The 19,057-nt window shown below is 38.4% G+C and overlaps 1 protein-coding gene across 1 annotated transcript in view; it reads left to right on the top strand.

The window, feature by feature from the left end:
- The window catches only part of LOC134323684 (RNA polymerase II elongation factor ELL2), a 69,066-nt gene extending 53,090 nt beyond the window's left edge, over positions 1-15,976 (top strand). Inside the window, exons 7-12 of the mRNA XM_063005302.1 lie at positions 158-275; positions 2,620-3,079; positions 9,363-9,426; positions 11,536-11,707; positions 12,465-12,509; positions 13,254-15,976. Of these exons, the coding sequence (XP_062861372.1) occupies positions 158-275; positions 2,620-3,079; positions 9,363-9,426; positions 11,536-11,707; positions 12,465-12,509; positions 13,254-13,364 (970 nt within the window). The 3' untranslated portion in view covers positions 13,365-15,976. The remainder of the gene's footprint in view (positions 1-157; positions 276-2,619; positions 3,080-9,362; positions 9,427-11,535; positions 11,708-12,464; positions 12,510-13,253) is intronic.
- Positions 15,977-19,057: the final 3,081 nt, after the last annotated feature.

Raw genomic sequence — 19,057 nt, 5'->3', positions numbered from 1 at the left:
GCACACTGCAACACTTAAAAGATAGCTGGATTTGCTAACTGTAGCTTCTTTATTTCTTGAATGCATTTAAAGATCTGTCGTAGGAATTTCTAATTCAGAGGAACGGGTGGTTTGTGTGTAATAACACCTCGCACATGTTTGTTTTATTAATCTACAGGAAACTTCAGCCTCTTTGCAGTAGTAGCCAGGTAAAGACATTCCAGTCCAACCATTCATTTCCTAAAACCACAGGGGATTCTCCTTCCCAGCTTAGCCCACTCAAGAATCTCTCTGTGGTGAGTATGCACCTATAAATATAACTCAAGCCTTTGTAGATTCTGGTGTTTTTGTGCCAAAATATTTCAAGCTGCTTATTTGTTTTTCTTGGGACTTTATTTAACACCACATCAATGTGTAAATCACACATTGCTACACTTGTGCTGGTATCACTTATCAATTAGTTTATAGCCAAAACACTATTATCCTGGTAGATCTTTTTTATTGCACAATTTGTTTAAGAAATTTGAAAACAGTGATCACACTTCATAATATTACAGTTAGTGAAATGGTAATTAGGCCTAAAGTTACATTTCTGTAGTATCAGTTTGACTAAATTGTTTCCTTTTATCTCTATGGGATGTTTATTCTTCAGTTCACTTATTGATTAATTTGTTTGCTTATCAAAATAATATTTAACAAAAGTAATAAGCCAATAAATTCGACTTGAATAAACCATAAAAAATAATATCTATATAATATACCATGATAGTTGTAGTATTTGTAGTAGTCATAGTAGTAGTAGTTAATAATAATAATAATAAATTCTAGCTGCAAGTGACAATTACTGTTTCAGAGTCATATTTGTATATGACTTTCCAATTTGGTCCCAATTGGACAAAGTATGGCTGAGTTGTTACCCAAAGAATTTTAGAGGCTCCACCCAGATGGGTTGGTTGACAAACTGTAGCTACACTCAGTTAAAAAGTCACATTTTTAAAAATAATTATTAACCTGCATGTCCCATTTATTGGTTCTAGATGATGTTTTAAACCATCAAATGTAAACTCTAGAAGTAGTTTAATTTTTTTTAATTAATTGATAGCTGGGAAATGGTATGAAGTGACTTATTGACAGATTTGTCAAGCTTTCAGGGATACGTTGGTAGAGTGTAACTGCATAAGTAGACAGTCAATGATATAAAATATTTGGTGTTTTAGTGTTTAAAAAAACATGTGTAGTACCCCCATTGGCTGATGCCTTTCATGCTTCAAAGGCCAACAGAGGGTCCGTAAATGGAGATTTATTTCAAGTTTCGTGGTGATTGGCCAATTCTTTGACGTTTAAATACTTTCTGTAATCTTATTGGTCAGTGGGGGCCATGTTTTTTTTAGATTATGATGTCAAGAGCTTACAACCAGAACAAGAATATATTTCATGTTGGACAATCTTTGTTAACATTATCTTGAATGTTATAGCACTGCACTACCACTGCAGTTTTACCATATTTTTTACATTTACATTTTACATTTTTGGCATTTAGTGAACGCTTTTATCCAAAGCGATTTACAGTTGTGCAGCATACAATCTAAGCAATTGAGGGTTAAGGGTCTTGCTCTAGGGCCCAACAGTGGCAACCTGGCAGTGGTGGGGCTTGAACCAGCAACCTTCTGATTACTAGTCAAGTATCCTAACCGCTAAGCTACAACTGCCCATATTTTTGCCACAGTGTATGAAAATTGTGACTATTGATGCAATGCTTTCTGAGTTAGAGCAGTATATATGTGCCCATGTGTGTGATTGGCATCTGGCAACGATACTGTATACAAATTCCAACATTTTAAATATAATTATTGAAGTTCAGGTTCTAAGGGTTACTTTCATGCCACACATTTGTATGTGGGGTGAAAATACAGAGACTAGTTCACGCTCAAAAATGTGTGTTATTTCACATATTAGCTCAAAATCTAAGTGGGCTGAGCTGTATATGGCATGAGACAAGTAATCAGGGAAGAAAGTATTTTGGCATGTCATACGGGATAGAAGATATGGACCTTGAAGTTTAATGCTATGCTATAGCGCCACCATCAGTTCTTAGTTGGAGATGCATTTGCATGTGGTGATTGACCATTTCTTTGGCAGTCAAATACTTCCTGCAATCTGAAGCCCTGTGATTTATTGGCACCCTGTCCAGAGTGTTCCTGCTATGTGCACAGTATTTCCTGGTGGAACCAGACTTACCACAACCCTGATTAGAATAAAGAGGATGATTGAAATATGATGAAAATAATACAAGAAGAAATTGTTTTTTTGAATTATGTATTTATTATTTATAACTGACAAATAATAAATGTAATTTCAGCATGTATCTGTATAGACTGCATCATAGGTAACTACATTTCTCTGAAGTAAAATGTCAGTGGAGCTAAGCTATTTTTTGTAGTAACTACATTTTTGTGTACACTGTAAACTAGCTAGAACAATACTGATATCATTTCACAGTTTTTATCTGTGTGATGTGGCTCCTGAAGTGTTTTGTATAATTCTCTTAAACTAGTTTTTACTATTTAAGACTTTTACTTTATACTGTTTAAATGTTGGCATTTTATAAAAATATTTTTACCCTTTTTTCCTGGCTTTCAGAAACGCCCAGTGCCTTCTAACCACCAGGAACCTCAGACTCCAAAGAAGCAAAGACTTATAGACAACACCTCGCCCTTTCAAACACCTTCCACTGGTCATCTTGGCACCTCCCTAGGCCATGGTTCATCCGGCACCGGAGGCTCCAGGTTAACAAATGAAATAGAGCTTGAGAAAACCAACTGTGTTCAGCAGAACCACAACAGCCATTATCAACTGCACAAACTCGATGAGACAAATAATGGTCATAAACATGGACAACTAGAACCTGAGCCACTAATGTCAACCAGCCCTAAATTCTCACAGACTGAACCAACTATCTGCACTGACCAGCAGCTAGCAAATAGCCAACACAAGAAAAAGAAGTCCAAGAAGCACAAAGAAAAAGAACAAGAATGCTTAAAACGGGTGGAATGGGTGGAAACCAGCCCAGACTTAAAGCATTATCAGGAAAATGTTAATGGTGGGTTGTTGCTATGTTCTTCTTTTATCTGTGTTTTGTTTTTGTCTGTGATGATGTGAATACTCTTCCTTAGTATCCGCTCAGTGTTTTGCCTTGTTTTGCGCTTAATTTGTACCTCTTTGCTGTCATCATTTTCACTAACTGGTATATTTTTAGAAATTTGTATACGTGGCCATATACAAATATTTCTCAAACTCGTAATTAGAACACAACCAGAAAATACAGGAAATTTGACCTCCAAGCAATATCAGGAATCAGGCTTTCTTACACCTTAATGAAATCGAACCGATATATATATATATATATACCGATATATATATATATACAGTGTATCACAAAAGTGAGTACACCACTCACATTTCTGCAGATATTTAAGTATATCTTTTCATGGGACAACACTGACAAAATGACACTTTGACACAATGAAAAGTAGTCTGTGTGCAGCTTATATAACAGTGTAAATTTATTCTTCCCTCAAAATAACTCAATATACAGCCATTAATGTCTAAACCACCGGCAACAAAAGTGAGTACACCCCTTAGTGAAAGTTCCTGAAGTGTCAATATTTTGTGTGGCCACCATTATTTCCCAGAACTGCCTTAACTCTCCTGGGCATGGAGTTTACCAGAGCTTCACAGGTTGCCACTGGAATGCTTTTCCACTCCTCCATGACGACATCACGGAGCTGGCGGATATTCGAGACTTTGCGCTCCTCCACCTTCCGCTTGAGGATGCCCCAAAGATGTTCTATTGGGTTTAGGTCTGGAGACATGCTTGGCCAGTCCATCACCTTTACCCTCAGCCTCTTCAATAAAGCAGTGGTCATCTTAGAGGTGTGTTTGGGGTCATTATCATGCTGGAACACTGCCCTGCGACCCAGTTTCCGGAGGGAGGGGATCATGCTCTGCTTCAGTATTTCACAGTACATATTGGAGTTCATGTGTCCCTCAATGAAATGTAACTCCCCAACACCTGCTGCACTCATGCAGCCCCAGACCATGGCATTCCCACCACCATGCTTGACTGTAGGCATGACACACTTATCTTTGTACTCCTCACCTGATTGCCGCCACACATGCTTGAGACCATCTGAACCAAACAAATTAATCTTGGTCTCATCAGACCATAGGACATGGTTCCAGTAATCCATGTCCTTTGTTGACATGTCTTCAGCAAACTGTTTGTGGGCTTTCTTGTGTAGAGACTTCAGAAGAGGCTTCCTTCTGGGGTGACAGCAATGCAGACCAATTTGATGTAGTGTGCGGCGTATGGTCTGAGCACTGAAAGGCTGACCCCCCACCTTTTCAATCTCTGCAGCAATGCTGACAGCACTCCTGCGCCTATCTTTCAAAGACAGCAGTTGGATGTGACGCTGAGCACGTGCACTCAGCTTCTTTGGACGACCAACGCGAGGTCTGTTCTGAGTGGACCCTGCTCTTTTAAAACGCTGGATGATCTTGGCCACTGTGCTGCAGCTCAGGTTCAGGGTCTTGTAGCCTTGGCCATCTTCATGTAGCGCAACAATTCGTCTTTTAAGATCCTCAGAGAGTTCTTTGGCTTGAGGTGCCATGTTGGAACTTCCAGTGACCAGTATGAGAGAGTGTGAGAGCTGTACTACTAAATTGAACACACCTGCTTCCTATGCACACCTGAGACCTAGTAACACTAACGAGTCACATGACATTTTGGAGGGAAAATGACAAGCAGTGCTCAATTTGGACATTTAGGGGTGTAGTCTCTTAGGGGTGTACTCACTTTTGTTGCCGGTGGTTTAGACATTAATGGCTGTATATTGAGTTATTTTGAGGGAAGAATAAATTTACACTGTTATATAAGCTGCACACAGACTACTTTTCATTGTGTCAAAGTGTCATTTTGTCAGTGTTGTCCCATGAAAAGATATACTTAAAAATCTGCAGAAATGTGAGGGGTGTACTCACTTTTGTGATACACTGTATATACCGATATATATATATATATATATATATATACAGTGTATCACAAAAGTGAGTACACCCCTCACATTTCTGCAAATATTTTATTATATCTTTTCATGGGACAACACTATAGACATAAAACTTGGATATAACTTAGAGTAGTCAGTGTACAGCTTGTATAGCAGTGTAGATTTACTGTCTTCTGAAAATAACTCAACACACAGCCATTAATGTCTAAATGGCTGGCAACATAAGTGAGTACACCCCACAGTGAACATGTCCAAATTGTGCCCAAAGTGTCAATATTTTGTGTGACCACCATTATTATCCAGCACTGCCTTAACCCTCCTGGGCATGGAATTCACCAGAGCTGCACAGGTTGCTACTGGAATCCTCTTCCACTCCTCCATGATGACATCACGGAGCTGGTGGATGTTAGACACCTTGAACTCCTCCACCTTCCACTTGAGGATGCGCCACAGGTGCTCAATTGGGTTTAGTCCATCACCTTTACCTTCAGCTTCCTCAGCAAGGAAGTTGTCATCTTGGAGGTTGTGTTTGGGGTCGTTATCCTGTTGGAAAACTGCCATGAGGCCCAGTTTTCGAAGGGAGGGGATCATGCTCTGTTTCAGAATGTCACAGTACATGTTGGAATTCATGTTTCCCTCAATGAACTGCAGCTCCCCAGTGCCAGCAACACTCATGCAGCCCAAGACCATGATGCTACCACCACCATGCTTGACTGTAGGCAAGATACAGTTGTCTTGGTACTTCTCACCAGGGCGCCGCCACACATGCTGGACACCATCTGAGCCAAACAAGTTTATCTTGGTCTCGTCAGACCACAGGGCATTCCAGTAATCCATGTTCTTGGACTGCTTGTCTTCAGCAAACTGTTTGCGGGCTTTCTTGTGCGTCAGCTTCCTTCTGGGATGACGACCATGCAGACCGAGTTGATGCAGTGTGCGGCGTATGGTCTGAGCACTGACAGGCTGACCTCCCACGTCTTCAACCTCTGCAGCAATGCTGGCAGCACTCATGTGTCTATTTTTTAAAGCCAACCTCTGGATATGACGCCGAACACGTGGACTCAACTTCTTTGGTCGACCCTGGCGAAGCCTGTTCCGAGTGGAACCTGTCCTGGAAAACCGCTGTATGACCTTGGCCACCATGCTGTAGCTCAGTTTCAGGGTGTTAGCAATCTTCTTATAGCCCAGGCCATCTTTGTGGAGAGCAACAATTCTATTTCTCACATCCTCAGAGAGTTCTTTGCCATGAGGTGCCATGTTGAATATCCAGTGGCCAGTATGAGAGAATTGTACCCAAAACACCAAATTTAACAGCCCTGCTCCCCATTTACACCTGGGACCTTGACACATGACACCAGGGAGGGACAACGACACATTTGGGCACAATTTGGACATGTTCACTGTGGGGTGTACTCACTTATGTTGCCAGCTATTTAGACATTAATGGCTGTGTGTTGAGTTATTTTCAGAATACAGTAAATCTACACTGCTATACAAGCTGTACACTGACTACTCTAAGTTATATCCAAGTTTCATGTCTATAGTGTTGTCCCATGAAAAGATATAATCAAATATTTGCAGAAATGTGAGGGGTGTACTCACTTTTGTGATACACTGTATATACTGACCAGCCATAACATTAAAACCACCTCCTTGTTTCTACACTCACTGTCCATTTTATCAGCTTTACTTACCATATAGAAGCACTTTGTAGTTCTACAATTACTGACTGTAGTCCATCTATTTCTTTACATACTGTTTTAGCCTGCTTTCACCCTGTTCTTCAATGGTCAGGACCCCCACAGAGCAGGTATTATTTAGGTGGTGGATCATTCTCAGCACTGGAGTGACACTGACATGGTGGTGGTGTGTTAGTGTGTGTTGTGCTGGCATGAGTGGATCAGACACAGCAGTGCTGCTGGAGTTTTTAAACACCTTGTTCACTCACTGTCCACTCTGTTAGACACTCCTACCTAGTTGGTTCACCTTGTAGATGTAAAGTCAGAGATGATTGCTCATCTATTGCTGCTGTTTGAGTTGGTAATCTTGTAGATCTTCATCAGTGATCACAGGATGCTGCCCACGGGGTGCTGTTGGTTGGATGTTTTTGGTTGGTGGACTATTCTCAGTCCAGCAGTGACAGTGAGGTGTTTAAAAACTGATCTGCTCAGACAGCTCTTTGGCTTTGCCATTGTAAACAAGAAACAAGAAATAAAACGCCTTTAAAATGGCCTTTTTAAGTGCCAATGCCACCAGTCATAGACTAATTAAATTTAAAGGCTAATGTGAGTACTAACAAGGTGGGGACAGGTGAGTGTAATTTCTAACTAAACACAGATTCATCTGATGTTGTCCCTTGTTTCAAGCTGAACAAAGGGTGCCATTAATTGTGTCCTGGCAAATGATTTTATATACACTGCTCAAAACAATTAGGGGAACATTTAAATTACACATCTGATCTTGATGATCGAAAAATTAACTTTACTTAAAAAAAAAAATTAATTTGTTAAGAACGCAATGATGGAAACCAATCAATTGAGTCAATGGAAACCAAAATCATCAACCCACTGAGGCCTGGATTCAAAATCACACCAACAATAAAAGTCAAAAGTAAATTACAGACTTAACCAATTTGTGTAAATTTCGTCACAACAGCAGCTGGTGTCCTGGCATATTTCTTCCCAGAGGTTCACAATTAGATTCAGGTCTGGGGAATGTCAGGGCCAGCCAGTGTCATCCAGGAACTGCCTTCACATTCTGAGCACATAATGCAGAGCATTGTCCTGCACCAGGAGGAACCCAGTGTCCACAGCACCAGCATAAGGTCTGATAATGGTTTTGAGGATTTCATGACTTGATGGGCCTCTACGGCCTTCTCTAGCTCTTCTGGTGTAATGGCCAGCACCCTGGTATTTCCTAAATGCTCTTGAGTCTGTGCTGAGAGACACAGCAAACCTTTTTGCTATGAATGTGCTATCTTGAAGTAGCTGGACTACCTGTTCGGCCTGAATGGGTTGCAGATAGTGTATATATGTTTTCAACTTGGTGAGAACAATTTTGGGACCATTTACCATACATTTACAGTGGACAAAGGCACTGAAGTTAAGGTAAATAACAAAAACAACTGGATAACGATGTTTCCCTCACTTAAAACATTTTCTACTATTAATTACTGAGAATTTACAAATTGCAATTAGAAACATTAAAAAGTAGACATTATTAGCCAGCGTTTTAAGTGAGCTAGTTCCATCTTTAGTTACATGCTATGTAATATCTATGGTCAATTACACCACTTGTTTTGCCTTTTCGTGACATACCATACAGTATACACTGATCAGCCATAACATTAAAACCACCATTAAAACCACCGTGTCCACTCACTGTCCACTCTATTAGACACTCCTACCTAGTTGATCCACCTTGTAGATGTAAAGTCAGAGACGATCGCTCATCTATTGTTGCTGTTTGAGTTGGTCATCTTCTAGACCTTCACAGGACGCTGCCCGCGGGGCGCTGTTGGCTGGATATTTTTGGTTGGTGGACTATTCTCAGTCCAGCAGTGACAGTGAGGTGTTTAAAAACTCCATCAGTGCTGCTGTGTCTTATGCACTCATACCAGCACAACACACACTAACACACAACCACCATGTCAGTGTCACTGCAGTGCTAAGAATGATCCACCACCTAAATAATACCTACTCTATAGTGGTCCTGTGGGTGTTCTGACCATTAAAGAACAGGGTGAAAGCAGGCTAAAAAAGTATGTAGAGAAATAGATGGACTACAGTCAGTAATTGTAGAACTACAAAGTGCTTTTATATGGTAAGTGGAGCTGATAAAATGGACAAAGTGTGTAGAAACAAGGAGGTGGTTTTAATGTTATGGCTGATCGGTGTATGTCGAATTGGAGGTAATTTACTTGCAAATTTACTTGTAATTTTGCCTTTATTAGTTGGCCAAACCACATAAAATGACAGTACTTTCCCAAAATAATTCACCTACACATGGGGAGATCCCTCCAAGTCCAAATGCAGAGCAAGCCCAGATTTGACTGTATTTATATGCATGTGGCTGTCCAATGTTAGGTTGATGATTGACTTAATAACAACTAGTTGACCCATAACCCAGAAAAGCTACAGACGGAGCAGGATTTCCACAAACACACAATCTAAAGTACAAATAAGAGCAGCTCTTCCTCTTATCAGAAACACCTTTGAGTAATGACCCTGTCATAGCTGCATGCATATGTTGCTGATTACGTTTGCACTGATATTTACTATCTTCTCTCTTTTGTCTTGTTCGTGTGTGTGTGTGTAGACCATGAGGGCCCAAACTCACCTGTCACCCATGACTCATCACAGGACCTGCCAGAATATTTATTGTAGGTGAAAACTAATTTACGTGTGTCACTATTGAAACTGTTTGAGATATTTTTTATCTGCCTTGTGAACAAATCAAACATGAACTGTGCACAACACAATACAGAACAACTACAGTGGATTCAGAAAGATGACTAAGGTTGTCGTGGGAACACTTATATATTGTTTTTTTTTTTTCCTTGTTCTGATCTATTCCATCCCTGGACATTGATTTTTGTCTTGGTGAAGTATAAAACGTTAGCCCCTATAGACCCTAGTGTGTGCCTTTCCAGACTATGTTCAATTCTTTTAAATTACAACAGGTGCACTTGGGCGGCACTTTGGCTAAGTGGGTAGCACTGTCACCTCACAGCAAGAAGGTCCTGGGTCTGGGTCCTTTCTGTGTGGAGTTTGCATGATCTCCCCGTGTCTGTGTGGGTTTACTCTGGGAGCTCCGGTTTCCTCCCACAGTCCAAAGACATGCAAGTGAGGTGAATTGGAGATACAAAATTTTCCATGACTGTGTTTGATATAACCTTGTGAACTGATGAACCTTGTGTAATGAGTAACTACAGTTTCCTGTCATGAATGTAAACGTGTAAAACATGACGTTAAACAAACAAACAACAGGTGCACTTAACTGAGTTCTAGAATAATTAAAGCAACCAGAATGCACCTAACCACAATTTGTGCCACAGCAATACTGAACTGTTTTTCAAAAAAAGTAAATTTCTTTTGATTTATAAAAAAAAAACTTTAAACATTTTTACTTTGTCATTATAGGTAATTATGTGTGGGGTAATGGGTAAAATGGCATTTGTGTCAATTCAAAATTAAATCCACAGCACAAAATTTCTAAAATACTTTGAATACACTGTAAATACATGGCTTTTGGATAACCAATCACCTGTTCATTATTTTTTTTTTCACATTTATTTTAAGGGTGAAAACTGCTTGTTTAGACATACTTTTAACAGTCATATTTCTGTAATATTCATGTGTAACTGAACAGTACAGATGACATTCACAGCTGGCAAAAAATTCAATTGTAAAGAACTAAATTGTCCCACCTGATTAACATGCTTCTAATTTGATTTTGTCAGTAGGCAAGACCACATAAAAAAAGCAAAAGTACTTTCCAAAGATAATTTATACTCACATTGGGACATCCCTTTAAAAACAGAAACCAAACAAGTCCAAGTGTTGGAATTTACCTAAGCACTTCCACATCAGTAGTTAATTACAATTAATTATGTTGATTTAAGTCTTTTAGTTTCAAATTTTATTTTAAGTTTTAATTTTATAATGAAATCATGGATACTTAATGGCACTTACTAACAGAAAAAAACTAAAAAGAACGAAGTTTTTTAGTTATATAAGTATTTAAAAAAATTTTTTAAAAACTACTATTTTGTATTGTTTTAAGTGGCAAAATAAAAATGTCACATAAAGTACAACAGTGTATTATGTACCTTAATGACCTTGGATGAGAATGCATGTACATTTCCCTGTAAATTATTTATACTGAACATACAAAAAATGTACAAACCCCCATTTCAGAAAATTTGGGAGATGCAATGCATTGTTGAAAGTGTAATACGATGGCATTGCATGAGGAAACCATTGTGCTATTGTGATCAATATAGCCACATGGTAGTACTCTGGAAAACAGTTGTACATCTCAAGACATGCAAGCTGAAAGTCTAAACTGCGACATTAGTGTTCTACTTATCCTCGAAATGTAAGGTGACGTAAAACATGGTAAATATGCCTCTATGTATTTCAACTTCTTTTTTAAAATAGAGGCATATTTGTTATATGTGTTACTGGCATTAAATTCTACATTTGTGTAGCTTTATAAAATATTCTCTGTGGTTTTGTTGGAAATGTTCAAGAGAAAAAACACATCACAGATTCTTATTGTAATTGCATTTTATAAAATTTCCTAAATTGTCCAAAAATGGGTGCCTTTATTTCTAAAAGTGTAAAGTCTGCAGGTAAAAGTTATAAAACTTTTAACAGTGTGCATATAGGTCTATATGTGTATCTTCACAATGTACACCCCCATTACCAATTAAATTTCAGTGTGAAAAAGAAGTGGACAAACAACTCTTCTGTGCAAATCTTCACAGAAAATACAACACTATTGCTAACTTGGAGCAGCGACACCAGTATAAGGAGGATTTCAGTGCTGAGTATGATGAGTACAAGGACCTTCATGAGAGGATTGGAAAAGTCACAGAAATGTTCATCCAACTGGGCTCTAAAATAAAGACCCTGTCTCCCGGGACTAAAGAATACAAGGTAGAGGAGAGTCTTTTTAAACTTTAAATTGCAGATTCTATACTGTTTTGTACAATCTCAAATCAAAAAAGTAAGTTAAAAGTGTTTCCTACATTAATTTAACTTAATTTAATTCAACTTAATTTTATTTGTTAATATTCATCCATTCCTGCATTTCAGGCCTGCAACACATTTAACAAGAAGTTGAGACAGGGCGATTTAGTGCTAGTAAGGAGTTTTAAAAAAATTTAAATAAAATAAAACTAAATGATGTGATGCCCACAGCTGATTGTAATCATGATTTGGAACTAAAGCAGTATCCACACAAGGCTGAGGCTTTAAGCAGCAAAGATGGGCAGTTTGTGATTTTAGAGCAACATATGCTGCCTTTAAGATGCACACATTACAAAGGCATGGCTGCGGAATAAGAGAGTACAAGTACTGGACTGGTCTGCCTGCAGTCCTGACCTGTCCCCAACAGAGAATGTGTTGAGAATTTTGAAACAAAATACCCAACAACAACAACTCTGTACCGTTGCACACCTTAAGAGGTGTTTACAGGAGAAATGGGACAAAATAACAACTGAATACCTTGGTTTGCAAAGTTTTTTTATTTGCATATTTCATATTGTCCCACCTTTCTTTGATTTAGGGTTGTACTTCTAAAATCAGTGTTAGATGAAGAAAGCAAGGTAACATCTAGATAATGTGTATGAATGTTACATAATTTGAGTGGTGAACATTTAATAATAATAAAATATTTTTGTCAAACTTTTAGGTAATGGAGGACCAAATACTGCAAAAATATAGGAAATATAAGAAGGTAAAAAGTGTTCTTACAAATATTTACTATTATTGGGTGTGTTCGAAAACCTAGGGAGCTGCCTTGCTGTCTTACTGTCTACATAGGCAGCTGCCTCAGTAGAGAGGATTCTAACAAGTCAATGACTTATAAGTCAGGTTATTCGAATGCACTACTTAGACAGCGATTCCATCGGGTTTCGCTTACACAGTTAGCATCTAAGCTAACACAGTTAGCATCTTGCCATTCAAACCAATGGGATGGGGTGGCACAGCGCGCCAGAATGTCAACTAACATCTCCCTCCGTGTACCGAAAACAGTTAAATTCGCTGACAAGCCCAAACTTGCAAATAAATACACTTGTGCAAGTTTATACAAATTAAAAATAATCATTTATTTACGTTTGAAAATAACTCCGTCAGCCATGTTTTTTTTTTCTGTGAGAGAAGAGCTGCCTCACTGAATGCTGGGATTGCCTTGATCACTAAGGATGCTTCTGATGCTCACTCGTTCTCGAGTCAAAATAACATTGAAATGTTAAGATACCTTAGTAGTGAGCATATTAAGGCATCTAGGATTTCGAACAGTCTACTTCTCGGGAGCGCGCGTAGGATGACGTAAAATGCTGTCTATGTAGAGAGCTCCCTAGCTTTTCGAACACACCCATTATATAATATTTTAAAAGCATTTTTAACATTAAGCTGTGCTTCGTTATTTTTTAAACTTTTTAAGAAGTACTAATAGAAGCATTTTTTCTTGCTGCAGAAATTCCCTTACTACCAGGAGGAAAAGAAACGCTGCGAGTATCTCCATCAAAAACTCTCTCACATCAAAGCTCTCATTTTAGACTTTGACCGCACTCATGTCCCTTCCTAGTGCTGGCTCCCCTTCTGTTTTGTATCCTGTTGACCAACTGGACCAATGAAACTTAACTGGAAGTGAAACAAGACTAAATCGGGTTCTTTCTGGAAGAACCTTAAGAAGATTAGGATTTCCACATCCTCCTCCTCTGCACAAACACTGATGAAAATCTGTATATCTGTATTTTGAGGTTTGAAACCCAAACCTTCATGCACAGGCCATGACCTCGAATTTGTGAAACAAACCCTTTAACCTGTTTTTTACATCTTTTAAATGTCTCAGTAGTTTTTATGTGTCTGTTGCATTTAGTGCAAACTGAAAGTGAGAAATGTCTTTAGCTATATCTATGGTACAATCAAAACAAGTGGACAGTAAAAGAGGACGATTACTGCCCTGTCCACTGTGACTCTGATTAACTGGAGTACTAAACACAGTTTATATATTACTGAATGTACATGTGTAAACTTGTAAGATCATGAATTTGATGGTAGAAGGTTTTAAGAACTGGATAGTAATAAGGGAAGCATTAAACATATTTGAGGATCTTGGGTAATCTGAGCAAAATCCACAGAATATCAGGGTGCACTTTGTTGAATTGTTGTCTTTATAATGGATTGATTTTTTTTTATTAAGAACGGTTTCTGATTTGAAACAAAGTTTGCAAAATATAGTAAAAAGCCTTAACTAGTCCTACTGTGTGTAGGCTTTATCTAGTCCTAATCGTACACTGTATAACTTGGGATTTATTTTAGAATTTAGAAATGGAACTAGAGAGAGGTTAAGATAAACCTGGAGTATAAAGGTGCTGAGATGTGAATATTTATAATTTATCACAAGAATGATTTACAGCATTTACAGCTTTCCATATTATGGACCCTTACCCAAGTACTGGATCAAAAGCAGTGAAATATTATTTACTTTAATTCAGTTATTTATAGTAACCCAGTCTCATGTTTGACAAGATTATGTTTATAGGAGACACTGATGTCTCGTTTGGATAGAGTTCAGTGCTCAAACCACTACAGCACATTGTCCCAGACACTTTATTATTATTATAACTATTGTTATTATTGTTATTTTATTGAACACACTATAAACTGTACTACAATTTGGATTTTTTTTTTCACTAAGCAAGTGTCCAGTTACTTTCTGTTGAGAATTAAGTAACCAATGGTAAAGGTACATTAATTCTGTAACACTTTAATATGTTCTTGTTCTTATGTTTGTCACATATGTATTTATGTCACATGTAAAAATGGAGTTTTGACTATCCCTTGTATGGTGGCACATCTGGTACGATGTGAACCTGGGTTCAATCCTCCAGTGACCTCCAGTCACTGCCTGTCAAGAATTTTGAATATTCTATTCTGACTTTTACGTCTGTGTGGGTTTCATGCAAAACACAAGTTGGCTGCTCTGAATTGCCCATGTATGTTAGTGAGCGAGTCAACGGGTGAGTGTGTTAACATGCAGTGGATTGTTATTCTGTACAGAGTTTGTTTCCATGGGCACCAAGTGTTTTTGGGTATTGACGGACCCCTGCTTAGACCGACTAGAATAATTGAATACATGATTATTTAATCAAAGCCTAATAATAATAAATTGATGAAATTATTGGAAAACCTAAATAGGTGAAGCCCTCCAATGGCTGTACTGCATAATACAATTAAATAATAAACAAAGCAGAGGTGGTCAATTTGAACTTAATTTTGTACACAGAAGGAAAGGCAAATCAAAAGAGGGTTTATTATTAAGACACATTGCAGGAACTTTAGTCACAAAGACTTTGCTACCTAGTGTTTCAGTAGGATCAGGGACTAAATTAACATTTGCATTTAAATGTGAATTTTAAACCATATTCACTACTATGTGTGTTGGAGGTTTTGGACCAACATATTAGACATCTCTATTCACCACCATTATAAAATCACAAATGCTTTTTGGATAAATGGTGTTCTGTTTATCCAGTACTGATTCTGGTGGCTCTTGGTGGTCCAGCACCTTACTAAGACAAGTTCCAATTGTTTTTTATCCTCTTTTTTTTAGTTTATCACCCTTTTGAACCATCATAACATATACAATCTTGTATTTCTTCTAAATCCCAAGCTCTAGTATTTAAAATTCAAAAAAGTTAAGATAAAACTTTTGTGTTTTTATTTTTACTAAATGTTAATATTACATTAGCATATTGCCCCTGTCAGATAGATATTTGGTTGCCAGACCAGTTTTGGCAAAGCAGCATATTTAAATAACTGGCAACTCTGATTACACAATGATTTTAATGAGGGCCTAAATAATTAACATTTTTATTCCTGTGTGCAGGTGCTTTATGCATTTAATTTTGTTTAAAGCATTTAAGATGAGAGATCTGCTAATGCTACACATCTTGTATTGTTAAATGCTTTTTTGTATTACTTGTCTGCTTTAGCATTTTTCTGATAAATATTGCTAAGTTATGTCCCTACAGTGTTAGTTCTTTTTTTCATTCAGTGTTTGATGTGAGTGGTAGACTTGCCAAAATATTGTAGCTCTTCTTTAAATAGATGAAACAGATCATGATGTTTCTTCTTCATTGGGCTTCTCCATGTGTTGTAAATGCCTTTAATAAACTGGACAATAACTGTTAACATGTAATGATTTGATGTCTTGTACATTTGTCTTGGTGGTTATGACATTCATTAAATGTAACCTCACAGATGCCAGACACATTTAGGTACTTTCTACACATCTGCATAATTTTTATACCTTTTGGACTCATGTTCCTTTTTAATTAAGTTCAGACATTTTTCTAATGCATTTTCCTCCCGATTTAGCGCACTCAATTTGTCTTTTGCTGCTGAGGGATACCTGATTGCATCCAAGGAGAGCACTTCGCTGTATACACCTTTTCCAACACGTGCACAGCTTTCCTGTTCTCGCCCCTGAATTCTGCACAGGCGTCTTTTCCGCCAATCAGGGTCCTTACATAGCATATAAAGACCTACAGATAGTCTGGCCCCACCCTGCAGATACGGTGGCCAATTAGTATCTGCTGCAGGCACTGCCAATTATGCCCGCCAGATAAAGCCCAGCCGACCGGTGGCAACAACGAGTTTTGAACCGAGGAGCTTAGAATTTTGGTGCTGGTGTGCTAGCGGAATATCCCGCTGCGCCACCTGGGCGCCAAGTTCAGACATTTTAACGAAGTTTAGATTGGAATGTAATAAATACTTCATGCTATGGAAAACAAAAAGGACACAGCAATTATCTGGTATATACAGTTGCAATTGCAAACACCCCCCTCCAAAGAAAAAAGATGTATAACTTTTCTGCAGAGTTATGCCAAGTTCACACTACACAACTGGATCTCTTGTAATCAGGAGTCTTTCAAGTTGGTGTGTATTTCACACTACACAACTGATCGGTGATAGGGGGTCACACACTACATGATCTATCACCAACTGGAATCATAGGCAAGCTTCTCTGGTCTCCCAAACTGAAGTGACGAGGGGTTTACCACGGCCAAAAATGCACGTCAACAATAAGCGAGCGATCAAAGTTGTTTGTGTGCTGATGTGCAGCGTAAGATCAAAGAGAGAAAAAAATGAATCCGAGTGGATTTGGCAATGTGACCAGCAGGGATTGTTTTGTTCTGTAGTGAGTTGGAGGTTAATAGATATTTTTTGTAATGCAGCATGGGTATTATGGTTTGCTGTGGACAATAAGTTCACAAATACTGTAAAGCTTGTGTGTGTGCTGATGTATTCTGATAGAAACTATATTATCCCCCTCACCACACTCATTGCCAGTCGCAACCGACTGATCCAGATATTCAACATGCTAGATATCTCTCCTCAGTTGCCGAGCGCTCGGCGAGCTGCTCAGATCGAGTCGTTGAACAGTTCACACATGGCGATTGAGAGCCGAGTTTCGAGCCTAGAGCGAATGCCGAGTTGCTCCCGAGCTGCCACATCCCAGCAGCGACCAGTCGGCAAGCGAAAATCAGGGCAAAAATTGTGTAGTGTGAACTAGGCATTAGATGTCGCTTCAAACTAAGTCAAATGAACAAAGAAAATGGTAGTATTGTATTATTGTATACAATGTATTATTTTGTTTGTCCAGAGCCTAAAGAATCTCACCACTACAACAAGGAAAACCACCCATGTTACTGCAAAACACAGGGTTACCAGACGAAGGTTTGGACAAATGCATGTTGGGGAATGTTGGGTCTTTCTTTGGTAAAACCCTGGCGATAATTGTAATTTAAAGCAAGACAATGATAGAAAGCACACTCTTTAGATTTAAATAAGACAGAAAATCTTTGGTGGGATTTAAGACAATAGTTGCAGCATGAAAGCTATTAATTCTATACAAGCTGAAAGCTTTTGCATTTGAAGAAAAGCTGAAGATTTCATAAGAGAAGTTTGTAAGCTTGTTAGCTTTTAAAATGCTTATGAGATGTTATCAAGGCAATTGGATGTACAGTGGTGTTCAAAAAAATAGCAGTCCAACACCATTAACCTGATAAATCACTGTTTTAAGTATCAATGCTATTTCTATGTAGCAAATAATTTACTTGAAAGTGTAGTAGAGTAATGAAAACAAAACAAACCCAACAATTAGGACATGCATGCCGCTCATTCTGAGTAATCGAAGCATTGATTGAAAGGGGGTTGTTCAAAATAATAGCAGTGAGGAGTTCAATTGGTGAAGTCATTCATTCTGCAGAAGAACGGGTGTCAATTTTGGCCCTTATTTAATTTAGGAGGGTGGCAAATGTTGCACAGGTTGGTCATAGCACATTTCCTTATGAGGTACTGGGTAAAATGGGTTGTTCCAGACATTGTTCTGATGAACAGCGTACTTTGATTAAAAAGTTGATTTTAGAGGGAAAAAACACACATAGAAGTGCAGCAAATTATAGCCTGCTCAGCTAAAATAATCTCAAATGTTTTGAAGTGACAACCAAAACCTGAAAGATACGGAAGGAAGCGTGGAACTACTGTTCGAATGGATCAAAGAATAGCCAAAATGGCTAAGTTACCAGTGAGTACAGAAGATGATTAAGTGAAGCCAATTTACCAGCAAGAACTCCTTGCAAAGTCCCGTTGTTAAGAAAAAGACATGTCCTGAATGGGTTAACATTTGCCAAGGAACACATTGACTGGTCCAGAGAGAAATGGCTCAACATTTTGTGAACTGATGAAAGCAAAATTGTTCTTTTTGGGTCTAGTGGCCGTAGACGATATGTCAGACGACCCCCGAGCACTGAATTCAAGCCACAGTACACTGTGAAGACAGTAAAGCGTGGTGGTACAAAATGATGATTTAAGCAATAGAACACGAGAGGAAGTGTGTTATCGCGAATGGTCGCAGGCACAAACCGAAGGTGAGTGCCGTAGATCATCACAGCCGTGATGTTATTCGCGATAACACACAACCTCGAGTGTTCAATTGCTTTTATACAACAGTTTTTACAAAATAAAGAAAGAAAATAAATCAAAGAAGCCCTGAATTTCATATTAAATATGCTTTAATATTGACAATACCTTCCGCCAAAAAGTAGTTCCACAACTAATATAAAGTTTAACACTACAAAGCAGACATCCCAAGTTGCAAAAACTCATTTCAGGGAGGTAAGAACAAGAAGAAGAAGAAAGCAAGAACCTCCGAAGGGAAAAAAAGAAATAAAAAAACCTCTCGCACACACCAAAGGCTATGGATGAAAA

This window comes from Trichomycterus rosablanca, chromosome 11 (assembly GCF_030014385.1).
Source record: "Trichomycterus rosablanca isolate fTriRos1 chromosome 11, fTriRos1.hap1, whole genome shotgun sequence".
Taxonomy (NCBI): domain Eukaryota; kingdom Metazoa; phylum Chordata; class Actinopteri; order Siluriformes; family Trichomycteridae; genus Trichomycterus; species Trichomycterus rosablanca.
Note: the sequence above shows the minus strand (reverse complement) of the source record. Positions and strands in the feature narration are given on the sequence as shown.